The sequence below is a fragment of the Crocodylus porosus genome, unplaced genomic scaffold (assembly GCF_001723895.1).
Source record: "Crocodylus porosus isolate Cpor-Errol unplaced genomic scaffold, CroPor_comp1, whole genome shotgun sequence".
Taxonomy (NCBI): Eukaryota; Metazoa; Chordata; order Crocodylia; family Crocodylidae; genus Crocodylus; species Crocodylus porosus.
The window spans coordinates 13,089,381-13,107,695 of record NW_017728920.1 but is presented as its reverse complement, the minus strand read 5'-3'; the positions used below and the strand labels follow the sequence as shown (position 1 = coordinate 13,107,695).

General features: G+C 39.5%; 1 protein-coding gene across 3 annotated transcripts in view; it reads right to left on the bottom strand.

Annotated features, from left to right (window-relative positions):
* PCDH15 (protocadherin related 15) overlaps nucleotides 1-18,315 on the bottom strand; it is a 904,082-nt gene that overhangs the window by 615,967 nt on the left and 269,800 nt on the right. For all 3 annotated transcript variants that reach the window (XM_019538590.1, XM_019538589.1, XM_019538591.1), the window contains 2 exons: nucleotides 14,034-14,194; nucleotides 6,965-7,120 (listed from right to left, as the gene is read on the bottom strand). In XM_019538590.1, coding sequence (XP_019394135.1) covers nucleotides 6,965-7,120; nucleotides 14,034-14,194 — 317 coding nt within the window. The remainder of the gene's footprint in view (nucleotides 1-6,964; nucleotides 7,121-14,033; nucleotides 14,195-18,315) is intronic.

Sequence of the window (18,315 nt, the reverse complement as noted above, 5' to 3'; positions counted from 1 at the left end):
GTCACACCTTGAGACTAAAAACCTGCAACTGTCCCCCACCTGCATAGCTTTGACTTGCTACTAGAAAGCTGGCAAGCAGAGGCCTGATCAGGAGCTGCAGATGTGAGTTGCCAGACCAGGGTGGTGAGCCAAGATTTCCATCCCTGCCCTAGGTCAGCTAGTGGGGGTCGAGCGCAGGTTGGAATATGAAGCTAGGAGGCAGAGAGTCAATGGGATGGAGGTGGGTAATGGGGTGGAAGAAGGGTGATGAAATGAAACAAGTCAAATGCTGATGGATAAAGTAAAAAAAAGAAAAGAAATAAAGAGGAAGTAAATTTAAAAAGGTCTCATGTTTTAATACATGGGATTTTGGAATTGGGGTGTAGGGAGTGCTGGTCTTGCTTCCAAGGGTGGCAGGGAGGTAGCAGTGAGGAAAGATGCTATTGGGAGAGCTCCTGCCCCTGCCCTTGCCCCCGCCCTGGGAAGGAAACCCCAGCTAATAGGGAACCAGTCTGTCCCCCAACCTTTTCCCCACTCTTCCTCCTGGACTCATCCATACATTGCAACCTGGGTAGCTTGCATATTCTCTGCAGGCTGTTTGTACACTGTTGCATTCCTAGGAGTGGAAAGGTCACATCTCTGGGGCCAGGAAGGGGAGTTAGCTTGGTGCCAGAACTGTGCTCTGGACAACAGAGTTCAGATGGTGGGAAGTTTTCCTGTACAGAACAGAAGCACAGTGAAGGGGATATTGCGTCCTGGGATGATAAAGGACTAACTTGGGCAGCTCATATGTGGAGAGTGGCCACATTTAATAGAATACTTCTAAGCATTTTAAATAATACGTTTAGTGCACTGTCAACAATTTAGAGATAAAAGACTTCGAATGGAAGGCATTTCCTTTCATTTAAAGTTTCCCCTTGATGTCTGTGATACAAAAGAATGGTCTAGTAAAATAAGTGTTTAGTAGGCCTGTGCAAGGCAGACAGTATTTGATTCTGATTTGGATTCAGCTGATTTGTGGGACAGTGATTTGATTTGGTGATTCGAATCACGGTCCCAAATCAATTTGGCCAAATCAGATTTGGAGATTCGGTTGCTGCTGAATCAGCTAATCTCTGAATCAAACAGGCCCCATCCCCCACCCACTCTCCCAGCCCCAACAATGGCTGTCCCACCCAGCCCCAACTCCCAGCTTTTTCTTTCTTTTTAAAGCCCTTCACTCACCGGCTCCTGTCAGGTGGGGGGGGCAATCCCCACTGCCCCACACTGCATGGGGGGCTCTGCCACGAGGCCCCCAAAGCCCTGAAAGCTGCAGCAGCACGTGAGTAGGCTTATTTATTTATTTATTTATTTATTACGTGCTGGGATGTTGGGGCCAGGTAGGGAAGCCATTGACAGGGCTGGGATAGCAGGCAGGGGTTGGGGGTGCTTAGGAGGGTTGGGGGAACAGGCAGGGGTTGGAGCCTGGTGGCAGTCTCCTTATAGTCTCCTCTTCCCTCCTCCAGCACCCACCCCTTGCCCCCTAGTTACTGGCATGAAGTTCAGGTCCAGCTCTCTGTGGCAGCAAGCAGGGACTGCCTGAATCACTGAACCTCTGAATCTCCTCTGAAATGATTCAGAGGCTCTGGATCAATTCATACCTTTCTATTGGTCTCCCAGTTTGGATTTGGAGATTCAGCTGCCAAATTGGGCCAAATCTCCTCCTAATTGAATCAGCAACTGAAGCTTTGCACAGTCTTAGTGTTCACTACAAGTAACTGTAAAATATGTTAGAAGTCCAGAATATCTCCATTATAAATTTCTCATTTCATTTTCAAATATGAGGACAAGAACTGTTCTCAAATATAGAAGACAAATATATCTGTTTCTTTGAACTGTCTGATGTTACATAAGAAAAGGATTGTAATGTACATAAATGTACCATATTAAGTTAAATCTGAGACAACCCTGAATTTAAGACAACTCCCCAATAATTAGATTCTATATACGTAAAATTTATAAATTTATTATAATTTTCCAGGTATAGAATATGATTATACATCTCAACTGCTACAGCAGGAAAAGCAGTGGCTGGGGAGGGAGGTCAGGTAGCTCCCTTGTCCTCTGCCCCCGCCCCCACTTCTTAACACTGCAGCCTTTCTGCTCTTTGCTCCTCTGCCAGCTGAACCCACACACCCCTAGCTCCCCACAGCCTCTTCCCCTTCCTCACCTCCACTCTCTACCCTACAGCCTCTGCTCCTTCCCCCTTCCCCCCGTTCTGTTAGATACTGCTTGGACTCTATTCCCTGCCAGGTCATTCCAGCACATAGAAACACACCCCTTGCTGGGTCATGTAACAGAGATGGCAGCACTGGAGATTGGCTGGGCAGGGGAGAGAGTTTTCCTGTGCTTCATGCTTAGGAGGCAGTATAGACTGAGCCAGAACTGAGCTGTGTATGACAGTAAGGTGGGAGTGGGGGGAATGAGGCAGGGGGCAGAAGCTGCAGAGGGCAAGTGGAAGGGAGGGAAGAAGACTGTTGTGGGTCTGACTCTGGTCCCAACCCAGGCTCAGGGCCAGAGTCAGAACTGCAGGACCACCTGCCCGCTCTTCTGCTTTGTACGCAACTCTAAGATGAAGGGCTTCCCTGCCATGCTGATGTGGGGGATGAAGGGGAGAGACCTCATCTTAGACTTAAATATGGTTAAAAGAAAAGCAGATGCAACCCAAAAAAATCTAAAGTCATTCCTGTTGCTGAAATTGGATATGGAGAGTCTGTTTTGCTGATAATCAACAATATCATTAATAAAAAATAACTCAACTAAAACCTTCAATAAAAAGTCTGAAAGTTTGTGAACATGTTTTTAAGTTAATGAGAATATTAACCAAAGAGTACTAATGAAGGGCACAGTGATGCCTTGTCAGAAGCCACAACTATAAAAGTGAGAGACTGAAATAAAGGATCTAATTAAAGTTGGATTCCAGCTGGCAAGAGGAAAAAACATTTCATCTTTCCCCAGTGGTGGCACAGATATGTGAATATAAGATATTTGTATATTTTTGCTAACTCTATGTCATTATTTAAAATAGTGTTCTCCTCTCTGCTTTTTACAGTAGCTATTAAACGATAAGAAACTACTTTACTATTAGACTGGCAAACATCGCCTTCAGTTTTGCAGCAAGAACTATATCATACTTAGTAAAAACAGTCATGGGAAAAGTTTATGAAAAATGTAAATAGTTAAAATTAAAAGTTAGCAGCCATTAAAATTAACTTGAGTTAAGCTGAAAGTTAAATAGTTCCACTTTCAACTAGTTGAAAGCAAGTTAAAAAGAGAGTAACTAGTTAAAAGTTACGTTGATTCATGAGAAATGCATGAAACACTGAATTGCCTCTTAGCCTCATTTTTCATTTTTAAATGCAATGAGTGTTTCTTTTCCATAAGCAGACAAAAGCACACTAATTTACTTGGAATTCACCCTGGTTTACCTGAAAACAATGTTATAACTTGTCATACAGTTTTCAGAATAATAATCTACCAATACCTATGTAATGCTAGATCCTTCTCACCCTCTCCATGTGAAGTACTTTGTAAAAGTCAATATACCATATAGGCATACCAGAATAACAAAAAGGAGATATTCATAGCCAGGTGACAAATGAAAGCTGTTTCTGCAGCAAACCTCTGTTGTTTCAAATTTTATTGCTCAAAAGGTAACAAAAGGTTTTGAAATATATCTGAATTAGAAATAATGAAAGTGTCTGAAAATCAAAATTAGACTGAAATGAGAAAAATCAGTTTAAATGAGAAAAAGAATGTTCAGTTGCATAGCAGAAACTGTATAAACATGCTTGTACTTCAGCAAAAGCTGCATTTCAAAATTTACTTCTGAAAATTGTCCTCTTCTGTCTTGCAAAACTAAGCCCCTACTACTGAACAATCACTCTATGTGGGCAGATGAGGGAATGCTTTTGTTATAAGGGAGGAATGGGGTCTTTTTCCATAATAGGTGACATCTCAGATAAGTTTAACACAGATGAGAAGTAATGTTCAACTTCTTGGGCCCTGAGCTGCTGGTTCTGATCTTCATTAAAATTTTTAAAAAATTCATCATTTGCTTCACCCTCACTACTTGCTCCCACTCTTACTGAGATCAATGTCTTGCTTGTGCTCTGTTGACTTCTGCAAATGCACAGAAAATGCCAGCATGAACTAAGGAACTTTAGGACTTGCAGTTCTTAAGAGACCATATCTCACAGAAAGGAATACTCTGCCTCTTAAATAAGAAGTCCTATAGTTTCAAAAGGGAAATATTGTTCCACGTAAAGTCCTAGATAGTGCCTGTGTCAGGAAAAACTCTAGGAAAGCCAGATTTCTATTTTTTTTTTAACTTGTAACTTCTACTTTAAAAAAAAGTTATTTAACTTAAAGTTAAAAGTTGACAGCTGAAAAATTTAACTAGTTAAAGTTAAAAGTTTGCCATTTCTTTAACTTTTTAACTAGTTAATTAACTAGTTAATTCCCATTACTGAAAAGGAACATGAAGAAAAGCACTTCTAAGCCCCTCATGAAGAGAAGGGAAACGGGTAGGACAGTACAGAGTAAGTCACCCAAAAGTCTATATTTTGTGACATAGTGAAGTAAAATGGGTTGGGGGCATGAGAAAAATATGTTGACCAAGCCCAGAGTTCTCATTCTTTGAAGTCTGCCTTTTTTCTGTTCTTTCCAAAGGGAAAGAATAGGAGTAACAAAAAACAGGAAAAAATAATTGGTAAAAGGCAAAAGTCACATAAAAAGGGAGTTTGAAGTGAAAGACGTCCTGCTGGTGACCCCGCTCTGGACAACACCTATTGGACAAGAACTCCTTTCCAGCCTAGATAGGTAGACATTACCTGGACACCTCCTCCTACAATTTGGACTCACTCTGTCTCTCTCTCTCCTCCTGGACTTCAGCCCCTGCACCAAGCCTCTCTAACCCCTGCTGCCATTGTGCATGCATGCGGGTGCAAGGGAATCAATTTGACATTGTGTCACCAGCTCCCTTGTTCAATAAAACCACTGTCATTTGCAAGTCTGAGTTGGGTCATGTTTTACTGAAACCCAGTCCTTTCCTTATTTTAAACTCCAGCCTCACTCTCTCTCTCAGCTCTAGCCCCAACCCCTCTCCATTAGTTTCCTAATTTCCTCTCAGTTCCTACTGCCTTTTCCCTATGACTTTCTGTTGCCTTTCTCTGCTTTCCTGCTGCCCTGCCACCTGCTGCTTTTCCTGTGATTTTCTGCTGTCTGTCTCTCTGTTTTCAGGCCTCCCCTGCACCTTCTGTAATCCTCTCCCTCCCCCGCCCACACAGCTTCCCAGCTCCTCTTAGCTGTCCTGCAGTTTTCGTCAGCAGCTGGAGCCTTTCTCCAGCTCCCAGCACCTAATGCCGCTCCCTGAAACTTCTCTAGCTGCCTCAGAGCCATCCTCTGGCTCCCCACACCCAGAGCCCCTCTTTAACACCCACGCTTTCCCTTAGTCCCATTTTCCCCCTCCCCATCTACCTTTTCAGCTCCCCTGTAGTTCTGGCTCCACTCCCATCCTCTGTGCCAGCATGCTCCCCTGTTCTGCAGGCTTTGGGCATTGTCTTTTAATCAATTAAGATAAATTAACCTAAAGTTACCCCTGAGCCTCAGTTCTTGAGCTCAGGCCCCCTAGTCTACTAGTTCTAATCCCAGTCCTGGTGACTTTAATTTCCAGCAACTTTCACTCCCTACACTTCTACTTTCTTACCTTAACCTTTCCCCAGGTATCCCAAGTACACCAAGCACATACATACATACATACATATCACAATACCCCACTTAGGAACTCACTTGTGTGTATGTGTAGGTAGGTGGTATGTGTGTAAAATAGTAAATACACATATATAAACATATATAGATATTATTCTGCGTGTGTGTGGTATATGAATTAGTAATCCACATATGTGTATTGAATGTGCACGTGTTGGTAACTGGTAACTGATTCTGTCTAAATTTGGTGTGTATAGCATATATGGGCTTAAATTGGTGATAGGTCTGCATGAATCTAAACTAGTTATTTTGAACTTGCATGCATCTGAGTTGCTAATGTGAGAGAGTGTGTGTGTGTGTTTGTGTGTATGGCACTGTGTGCATGATATACGAATTAGTGATCTGTCTCTAACTTCCGGGGTGTATCGTGTATGTGCTTGAATTGGTGACAGGTATGCATGTGCCTAGGCTGGTTTGGATGTGTATGTGCCTGAGCTGGTAGTGTGCATGTGTATGCACCTGATTGATTTGCATGTTTGTATATGTGCAATTATGTCACACCCTTCTGTCTAACAGTGCAATATTCAGATCCTGAGAGTTGGCCTGAACCCACAGGGCAACAGGTACTGCTAGGGTAAAATGTCTGTACAGTTTCATAGTGCATATGTCCCCATAGTGAAAATGGGCATAAAGAGAAGGAAAGTATAACAGGCCAAAGAGAATAACTTTCATACAAAAATTATTGTTTCTCTCAAGCAAACATGACTCTTGGCTTTTCCTTCACATTTGTTTGCCGTAAATGTTTCATTTTCCCCTCTGCGTTTATACCTTAGTAGAAGACTATTATACAATGACAATATTCAATTCCTTTGGTATAACCTCTCAACTATGTATCTAATAATGCTTTATTGGTCATAAACTGATGTCTTACTCATTATGATCTGACTCCAGGGTCTGGTTTCTTCAGTGAATGGCTCCTTAAAGCTTTAAACAGCAGAAGCTCTTTACTGAAAAAATGTGCCAAACTTTTTGCTCCATTTGCAAAGTAATAGCTTACTAAAACACCAATGTTATAAACATGTCATACATCTCCTAAATAACACAAACTGAAGATTTTTAACAAATACGTTTATTGCTGTTTAAATGAAAAATATAAGAGACTGAGCGATAATGGTTGCTAACTATAACCTATACACAAAGAACAAAAACCAAAAAAGAAATATTAAGTGAATCTGACCTCATTTACTGCCACATAGTATCGCTGTTGCTGGAAACGAGGCGAGTTATCATTCCTGTCCCTCACCACAATTCGTACTTCATGGTAGATAACAGTGCCGACTTTTTTGTTAACACACTGGACTTGGACCACAATTGATTGGATGGACATTGGTGGCTGTAAATGGGGAAAAAAAATACATTTTTTCTAAAACACCATATATAACAGAGGTGCAATTACAAGACAGTAGCCATCAGAGGAAAAAGCTTATCTTGCTTTTAGCATATCTATGATGTCTCTGTGGCTTTTCTGGGTGATCTGCTAAGAAGTAAATAGCACATGCCCCTTTCCTTTTTGAACATGCCAAACCCAGAAATGAGGCACCTAAGCAGCCTGAGAGCACCATCACTGCTGCTCTAAAGCAGCAGTTGCTCTGGGGGCAACCTTAGAGTCACTTTAGTGTCTCATTTTCAGGTTTGGCCCATGTGGAGCTGGAGTGGCATATTTCTCAGCAGTGCCTCCAGTACTGTTGTATAAGGGTATATAGCCCTGGCCCATAGTTACTGAAGTCAAGTTCTCTGTTTTATACTTACTGGTATATGGCATGGATTAGATACACTGGCATAAGTAAAACACCTCAAGCTAATCCTAGCAACATTTTATTACAAACACTCCTCTTATAATCACATCTTATGGATTGTGAAGTCTACTTGAATACTTCTACATACTTCAGCATGAAAAGTAAAGATAAGACTATTTTTTTCAGTCACTGTTAGTCACTGATCCCCTGCTGGAAGTCATTAGGGAAAGAGACTGTCATAAGAATATCCATCTTCTAAACACTGAAAGACACTTATGCAATGAACCACCTCCATCACAAAGTCTAATTTATTTTTGCTTCATTGTAGTCAGATTAAAAGGTCATGGATCTTAGAGAAAGAAGATCAGTTAACTAGGATACCATTTATACTTGCCAAGTACTCATAAATGTAAAAGGCAACTGGTGACTAGTAAAGGTAGACACTGAAAAGTCTAGTTTTCCTTCAGCTCCAAGAAGTACTGATTGAATTTTGCCTGCAATAAATCCTAAAGTTAATGAATGATTAGTGAAAGTAAGAATGAATTCCCTGTGGCTAATATATAATATACGCATTGTAATCTTGCACTAGAATAGAGTCCTTTCTGCTGTATAGAAAATTAATAAATATGTTGGCAGTAGCACTATTAAATAGATTAGGGAGAATTTAGAAAATCTAAAATGCTTATAAAACTTGGAAAAAAATTAAATATTGTGTGTAAAACTAGAGCTGTAAACTAGTTAGTCTAATTTAATTTTCTTTTATTTCCTTGATTAAAGTACCTTAGCTAACCAAAGGAATGGTCCACTGATAACTAATGTTAACATTTACAATAAATAAAAACAGTATTGCAATTTATAAACTATAATTAGTAACTTAGAGATCAAGGTACAGCTGTGTCTTGCACAGAAAACACATGGGAATAACCTTTAAGTGATACAAAATTTAAGGCCAATGAAAGAAGTATGGTAGTTTTAAATTGTCCCGACTTATGGTAGATCACACTGAACTGCTGAAGCTATTTGGGGTGTCTGTTACAAGTTTATAGGTACAGCAGTTTAGTAGACAGGCAAAAATCATGCCAAGTCAGCTGAAGCCAACTACTCAAACTTCCGCTACTTCCTCTAAAACACTGTATTGTTATATCTATCCAGAGAAATAGATGATGATGATGACAATATATTTCCAAAGCTGAATGTCACAATGTTATAACTTAATTCACATCTCTGAAAGTTTCTATTTTTAATTCAATAAAATCAGAAATCTGTGCAAAAACAGCCATCCATCACTGGAGGCAAGATTTCTGCCAATGTTCATTTTCAGTTTTCTATTATTCCATAGGTATTGATCTTTGAGAACTGGATAACAGAAAGATAACTTGCTTTACTCTTTATTACTCTTTTCCATGGCAGGTTAGCTCTGATGAAACACTTTTACTAACAGTTCCTTTATAGCACTTGGCAAAGTAAGTTGTTGTTTACAAAAACTCATTCCTCTGTGAACCAATTAGTCTTTAAGGTGCTTTACTTTCTGCCTAATTCCAGACTAACATGGCTAACCACATCTGAGTTCTTTAATATAAGTGTCTAAAGGTTAGAAATCTGGTAGTGGAGGCAGGGCTCTCAATATTTACATTTGCTGCACCTATCAAACTATGTAAGCCTAAATATGTTTATTTTCAGACATTTAATTACACATCTTTCTATTTACCCAGAGGGGGGACTATGATTGAGGTATATCTATAATTTAAGCCTGGATAAATCTTTGTTATATATGGGTATAAATCACATTATTAAGTATACTAATTCATTTCATTTAATTTTGACAAGAAGATGGTAACAGACAGCATCCACAGAGCTGCTTCTGAGCACAATTAATCTGAACTGATTCCAATATCCTAAACTCCTTTGTTGCCATCAGTCTTCACATAATTGCTAATGTCAAAGGTTAAAATGTTATCTTTTCCCCAGAAATCCTTTAAAGACAGTTCCCATTGGATTAAGCACCACCATTTACTTGAATTAATCATTCTGGTATACATTGGTTAAAATGATTCCTATTTAAAGGGCTGTAGTCATTCAAGAAGAAAAAGTGTGGGCAAGACAAAAAAAAGTTTGCATAATGCCTAAACCCAATGACACTGTAATCTAAGAGAAATAACTTTATAAAAATCTCAGTCACCATTATGCCACAGAAGTACTCTGTTGTATATATCCGAGCACAGAACTGTGAGGGATAACAAAACCCTTATAATTGTAACAACTGTCATAGTCTTGAATTATATTTGTAGCTAACATATGAACCTTATGAACAATTTTTCATATTTGTCCTAATAAATGTCAAATATTTTTTGAACATCAGCTACTGGCACTAATTAGCTTATAAAGGACCAACATTGTTAGATTACAAGCCAACTACTCCTTAAATCATGTCTAGCCATGAACTGTCTCAGCAATGAACTGTAAGCAACAGCGTGTTCACTTGTCAAATAGTACTCTGCATAACATCATTTTATTTTTAAAGACTAAATTTATAAGGAAATAAATCTTTTAAGTACCAAGTAGTAATCGCTACTTAAATATCCCAAGATCTTGCTCTTATTTGCTTTTACAAGCTGGCTTACATCACCAAAGCTCTTCAAAGATTCATATCTGTAGAAACAGTTTCTCATGGGATGATCCCAAAGGGAATCAGGCCACCCTTAAATAATTGAAACTATATTCCTATCAAATGCATGTAAAGACATTAAGACTTCATAAGAAAAGGAAGTGACAGGTAATATCTGGATAACTGGTTTTCTGTATTGTCAAGCCTTAACTGAGAATTATTAGCAGGGGAAAAAACGGGAAGTGTCACTTTTGTTAAACAGCATGTGGTAAAGGACAATGAACATCTTCATGTCTTCACTTTTGTTCAATTATTGTTTAAATTTAAATTTGATTTCAGAACACCTGCTGATTTGACATTTAGGACATGGACACTAAATATACAGTAGCACAGTGCTAGTTTATATTCTACAATACTGGGGGCAGCAAAGAATTTTGGAGGGTAATTCTATTTCTAATCTAGTTGGTAGTTTTAATTCTATTTACTTTCATCTTTGTCAACCAACATTTTCATCTTGAGACTTTTTGTTTGCTTGTTTGTTTTGTTTCTTCCCCATTCTCATAAATTTAGTTAAATCAGTGAAGAATCCATTCCTCCTCCTTCAAAGTAATATTAAAAAGAAGATCCATTTCTCTAAGAATAACCTAACCACAAGCTTTTAAAAACTTATTTATAAAAGATATAACAGAAGGAAGTACCAGTTATTTGACTGTATGTTAAAAAGACAGTATTTTAAAACTACCTCAGATGAGATGTTCTCCATAGTCCATTGTCTACCTGAGGTTTGGAGAGAAGGTAAGATATAGAGTGAATGATTGATAGGTGAGAAAAGCTTAGCAGAGTTCCTGCAGGCTTGGCCAGAGGGAAGGATCCCATTTGACTCACTTAGTAGATGTGCTGCTTGCTAATCATGGCTGTACCAATGTAAAAATATAAAACATAATTTGCAGAACTGTTGACTTTCAGATTCCTCCATAGAATTCTAGTTTTGTATTTTATGGTAGAACACAGCTTGTGTGGGTGAAGAGCAAGTGGTCAAACAGTTGAGAAAGAAAAAAAAAGCAGGTTTAAGACAAAAGTTAGTACGGTCTTGCTTTATTCACATCAGGAAGAGGAACAATTTGAGGGGAAAGAGATTAATGGAGATGGAAACTAGAGGTATGCAAAGCGGGTCCTATTCGATTCAGATTTGGATTTGGCTCAAATCAGGGACAGTGATTCGATTAATTGATTCAGATCACTGTCCCTGATTTGATTTGGCCAAATCCAAACTGGAAGACTCAATGCTGGTTCAGAGAATCAGTGGTTCAGACATAGACACAGCTTTAAAAGTTTTTTCTATATACCCTGAGGTAGGAGGTATGGCTCATAATTGCTTCAATGCTGGAGCACATGGAGCATCCCACAGGAGTGTGGGGGGACCCTCCATGTGTTCAGTCTGCTGGGGAGCATGCTGGGGGGGGGCCCCCACACTCTCCTAGTTCTGTCATATGGGAACCCCAGGTGCCCCCCCCCCAGACCCAAGAGGCACCAGTCACCGAGCCAGAGGGGGCACACACACCCCCATCTCCCCTGCGCACTCCCCAGACCCAGAAGTGGACCGGAAGTGCTTCTGGTCCACTGCCAAGCACACTGGGGAGCCCCCTGCACTCCTGTGGGATGCTCCGTTTGCCCCAGCAACGTAGCACTCAAAAGTCCCTGCTACCTAGAGGTATGTAGAAAAATCATTTAAAGCTGTGTCTATGTTATGTCCGAATTCCTGAATCTTTCCAAACCAATTTAGAGGGTTCTGATTCAATTCAAAGAGATATGATTTGGAGATTCAGTCACTGAATTGTGTCAAATCTCTGCCAAATCAAATCAGGGACCGAAGCTTCACACAGCCCTAATAGAAACTGAAGTGACCTGAGGAGGACAACAAAAAGTACTATAAAAATAAATTTTCACCAAAATAAATAAATCAGGTGGGGCTTGCAGTTTCCACTGGATACTTGAATACCCTTATCCTGCTTTTAAAACTTTGACTTCAAATGAAACCCCTCAAAATCCCCAAACTGAAACTCCACCAAAACTAGTAAGTTTCACAAGACGTGAATGAAAGCTATTAAAGATCATTTTGACATAGCATTCACATAACAAAAAACAAAACAGGAAAGGTTTATATAGTTTCAGGTTTTGATGTAAAAGTTCTGAACTTCACTGGTTTTGAGTTTCTAAATGCAAGCTTCATGAGCTAGTAGAAACTTATGGATACTGGAAAGAAACACTGTTGAGCCTATGGGGCAAGGACTTTCTTCTAACCTTGTCCACTAGGGTCTTTGCATTTCATTTGAAATACAAGAACTAAGTTCATATATGTTATATGCTGTTTGCCTACATAGAATGATGGGAAATAAAGGTGTCACATGACAGTAAAATGCTTATTTACTCGAATTCTATATATTTTCATCTTTTTCCAAAAAAATGCATGAGGACAAAATGTTCATCTCACATGATTACACTTTAGCTAGGCATTCAAACATAAAGGTTATTCAAAATTATTCCTTTTGGATCAGCAATTATTGTAATTTACTATTATTATTGATGATGATAATAATAATAATAATAACAATAACAACAACAACAATAGGCATCCAGATTGGAAAATTAGCTGCAAACATGCCAGTAAATAAATAACTGAATGACTAACCTGCAGTAAATAAATAACCTACAATAACTGCAAAACTGTTTCACATTAAGGGACTTGTTTGTCTCTCTGCCTTGAGGGATGTCACCATGGAGCAGCTTGATTATATCATCAAGCACTTACATTTGCAACCAGACCATTATTAACCAATATAGGAAATTAATTTCAGGCTAGCAAGTACTTTTGAATAGAGTGTGTATGGCATGTGGAAACTACAGACATTCTCATTTCCTTTTGAAAAGCTTGCTTATCATTCTGTTTGTCAAAATATAGGCATTTCCAGTTCCCACACAACAAATCCCTGGCAGTAAAGCATGGAGTTTTGTAATACATTTACAGTAGCACCATCTAAGAACAGAAAGTCTATAAATAAGGCTATGGACACATATTCATTGCCAGCATTATGGAGGTGTCCGCATGTGCACAGTATCTCTGGATAAAATGCAACAAACCCTCCTTAAAGGCATGATCTCCAACCAGGTGGTAAGTGGGGATAGTTCCCTTTGCTCACCCAATCCCCAAGGGAGACTTATCCCTGAGGCAGGTAGCTGTGTCAGAGAAGCTACCTCCAGTTGAGGCAGAGTTGTTGCCACTGCTGTGGATGCACCATCAGTGCTCCTGCAGTGTTGCACATGAAGGCAACCGTTTTTACTATAGCCACTGCCATAGGAACACCACCAAAAGGGCATTTGTCACTCTAAAAACACAGCAGGTACCCATATGCTAAATATCTCACATTTGAAAATTTAATGGAGGCCAGGTTAAAATAAATTCTCTCTCAATTTTCAATAGTCATACAAACGGACAGATCTAACTACTGCAACTGCAGACCAGCTTTGATTTCAATTGTCATTGGACATTTGGTGGAAGCCTAATTCAAGGCATTCAAGGCATAAGCCTATATAGGCCTGCTGCATATATGTCCCAAGAAGTACTTTCACTCAGAGATATGAATACAAAAAATTCAACAGAAGGGAATGAGAAAAGCAATGATATAGTATTTCTTAAAATATCAGGTCATTGCATTAGATACAAAAATTGATATAAATAAGCCTGCACTAATTAAAATATTTCTAAAGTTACCTAACAAATATGTGACATAGCCTAAATAGGCAAGTAGGAAAGCCTATATACCATATTTACTGGCATTTTGCTTTCATGGTATCTAAGTGAATTAAGATTAAAAATAAATAAATAAATCTATGAAAACAAAACTAACATCTCTGTCCAGAATTCGGCCTGTGCTGTTTAGGAACAGCCTCTGGTTGATAGGATCCAGGATCACCCAGTAATCTATGTTGTCTTTTAATGACAGTTCTATTGTTGGATCAGGTCCTCCTGCTCTCCCCTTGATCAGCATATTGTCTACTAGGATAGTGCCTGCCAGGAAAAAAAAAGAAAAAAAGAGAGAGATTATTGTAAAATGTTATGTAACAAATTTCACTATATGTTAATGATTAACATTAATTGTAATGTTCACATTCTCATTTTTAAATGTTATAATTTTGTAAGTGGGTGTGGGAGGTTAACCAATCCACTTCCTCTATGTAAAATAATATACATAAAAGAAACACTTCCTCTATGTAAAATAATATATACTATTTTGAAGAGCTCCAGAACAAATTCTTATAAAATACAGTAAATTTTATACTGGGGATTAGACCTACAATTTTTGTTAACGTGAATGCAATTTTATTCCTCCACCCCCAACCCGTCCAAAATGCCATCTATTATTCACAAAACTAACCATGGTTTCAATTATTCAACACTGACTTTCACTAAAACACGACACCTCAATTCTTAGCAGAAGTGAAACAGATAATAGTATTCAACCAAAAAATAAAATAAAATCAATGCTCAAAGTATACATAAAATTAGTGCTCATGAGCCAAACAGATTACAGTGCAAATATAATGAGCAAGTAGCCAGCAGGGCTTCAAAGAGCTTGAGCAATTCAACTCTGACATTTTTGGTATTTCCTTCAGATCTCTGCAAAGATGTCATCCTGCTAAAATCTGGTTTTGCCAGAAGCATTTTGCATTTTGATATAACACCATTTTAGAAACTGCTCAAATTATTTAAGAAATTATTCATGCAACCACTTGCTGCAAAGAGGTAAGCTTGAAGGGATGAAAGATTGGAGAAGTGCCATGGTAAAGCAATAAAGAATTATGGGGACATAGATGCACAGAAATGGGGAAAGGGGCAGCTGTTAAGGCCAGGGGAATGGGAGATAATTATTAAGACAGTTAACATGGGGAAGATAACAGGTAAATGGATGATTTACCTGCTATCCAGGAAATGATGCAGGCCCACATTCTCCTCTCCCATGTCTATACTAGGGCATAGAGGGATACGAGTCAATTACAAACTGGCCCTTCTGGCAGGTACATATTCCTATTTTTTCCAAGAATGACCACAATAGCATACCACTATAATAAAGCATACAGGAGGGACAGGAGTACTTAGGAGTGACACTGACCTTGCCCTAACATGTCAGCTTTAAACAAATCTTCCTAGGAATTTAAGCAAGATATTTCTTTTGCTTGGTTTTGTTTTAATGCAGTTAAGGTTGCCCTTTCACAATTTCAACTTTAGCAAAGCTTGAACGTCTGAAAAGAAAAAAGCCAACTAAAAATGATCTCTTTTCTAATACCTTGGGGAAACATTAAAGTTTATCTGATAAACCGATAATGGAAAAGAATCCATGAGGTGAAGCTGGAGGAAAAAGAGTATTTTGCATTTTTTTAAATAAATGTTATATTTTTAATATAAATGTTTATACAGTTTTATCTGAGTTATACGTTTTGTGTCAGGAGAATTATGTTATCCTAAAAATGTATTATGTATTTATAATATATCCTACCACATTCTTTATAATATGTATTATGTACTTATAATATATCCTAGCAGTATTCTGCAGTCAAATCAATGCTAGGATCTTGATAAGATGTTTCTCCGAGCATGAATAAAATTATGGCCATTCATGATTTTAAAAAGCACCTGTACTTCCGTTAAGGAAACCTGTGCATGTAGAAGGCTATAAAGAACTACTTTTGTATTATAATAATGCTCAGCTATAGTTATTTCAATCACAGTCATTTGTTGAAGTATTAAGAGTGGGATTCTGTAACTACTGATAAATAACAAATACAACTATGGTAAGTATAATTAGAGATTACATGACAAATATGGATGGAAAAGCCAGAAACATTATACCAGCAACTACAAGCGATAAAGTGCAAATGAGCAACATTCGGGGTTTTATGCATATCAGTTTCTAAGTTTGGGGACAGATGATACAAAGATATTGCTTTCAAAGGCTGAAGGGAAAAGTGTTGCCACAGTTCAGCTGAATCTGCTGTAACTGTCTTGTCTGTTTAGTGAAAGCTAAATAACAACAATTTGTCACATATTTCATAAATACAGCATATATTATTTCAGTTTAACTTTTTTAGCTAAGGAATAGGAGCAGGCAGACAAAACCAGTACAACTGATCAGTAAACACATGAATACAAGAAGTTAGCCGACCATACCTTATTAAAGCAATAACATTGTTAGTCCGTTCACAGTCTATGGCTTTCATTGCTGTAGGTACTGCTAAATGATTAAATCAAACTGAACTTAATTATCATAAATGATGATAAGAAGAACAATTTACATACGAGAGAGAGATCAATAAAATTAAGGCTTTCCCTGGGAATTCTGGTACACCTCCTTGCTTTCAATATCTTTTCACCCCAAGCTACATGAATCAGGAAGTTTGTCTACTTTAAAGAAAAGCAGAACTCAAGCCCTAAGCTGACTTGTAGCTATTTGCCTACTACAGAAGCCCAAGTTTATTCTTTCTTTTTCTTTCTTTTGTTTGCTTTGGGGTTGTTTTGTTTTGTTTTTTTTGGTCCATATTTTTAGGGAGACTATATCAGTTATAAAAAGAAAGAAAAAACAGATGATGTTGTAACTTGCAGTCATAGGCAATACGTAGGGGGGCACAGGGAGGCACGTGCTCCCCTCAAGATTGGCCCTCACCGGCCAGGCAGTGGGGACACCGAGAGAAGCCGGTACTCCCAGACTCAGGAGGCACAAGTCACCTGTGCTTGCAGTATTTGTATCTGGCCAACATTGCTCTACTACTAGATCCTAGTGATTTGATCCACATGTACATGCAGTGCCAAAACCATATCCTACTGCCTGGCTCCCACCTTTGTGGGCAGAAGAGCCTGGTCCAGCCAGTGCACAGCTTCCATGTAGGTCTGCTGCTGCTGCAGCTCCCGGGGACCTGCTCTGCTTCCCCGGGGACCAGCTTGCTCTGGGCAGCAGGTAAGGAAGCAGCAGGGGTGGGGCTGCAGCTGAGAGAGAGTGTAGAGCATGGGCAGAGGCTGGTGGTAGTGCAGAGCCCATGCCCAGGGGAAGCAGAGGGTGGCGGCAGCACCAAAGTGGGGACCCCTCACACTCCCCCCATAGTGCACAGCCCTGGCAGGTGGTGGCACCAGGTGGGGCATTCAGGGCACAGGTGAAGCATGGCTTTGGCCAGCGCTGCATATCACAGTGAGGGGCCCAACCACTGTCAGGCTGTCTATATTACTGGCACTCCCTGCCACCCTAGCACAGCAGGGAGAAAAGCCTCACATGCTGGAGCCAGATGCTTTCCCTACCATGGCTGCGCACCACCAAAGAGAAGCTTCAGGCACTGGAGCTGGCTGCCTTTCCTGCAGGGGCTGCACTGCAGGGGAGGGAAGCCCCAGGCACCTTCCACTGCAGGGTGGAGAAGGCAACCAGCTCCAGCACCTGAGGCCCCCCTCATCATCCCTCACACCCACATTCTGCCCCCACAACCACTAACATATACACAGGCCTCCATCATAACCTATGTCCCCCATACACAGCCACACACTCTCAGATTCCCTGCACATCCCGCCATATACACATACACACCTGACCATACACAATCCCACACACACCTCACTATACATCTTCTCTATGCAGAGGAGACAGATTTTACCTTTCTATTGCAGACCTGTCTTTTTCTGACAAAATTACAATTTCTTAGCCTGTCTCTCTGACATCTCCTCATAGGTTATTAGCTGTCAACTCAAGCTCCACAATCAAGGGCTCTTAATATCTTCTCCCAATAAAATCCTACCTGCTATCTGTTTTGTCAATCACTCTTGAGAATAATAGTAGCCTGACTGTTGCTCAGGTATGGACATCACCTGGACATCATCTTCAACTGACTGAACTCTCTCTTGGTCCTCACATTAATGCTACATCAAATACTTGAAGCTATTTTCCACTTTAAAAGGTATTACCTTTTCTTTCTATACACACCATTACATCTTTTGTCATCTGGTCATCTTGCACAACAAGCTTTTTACTCATCTTGACCAGTGCAACCTCACTCTATTTAACTCCAGACATTGATTTAATTATGTCACATCTTTCTTTATAGCACTCCAACCAGCTCCCCATTCTCCAATCACACCAAATATAAACTACTTTT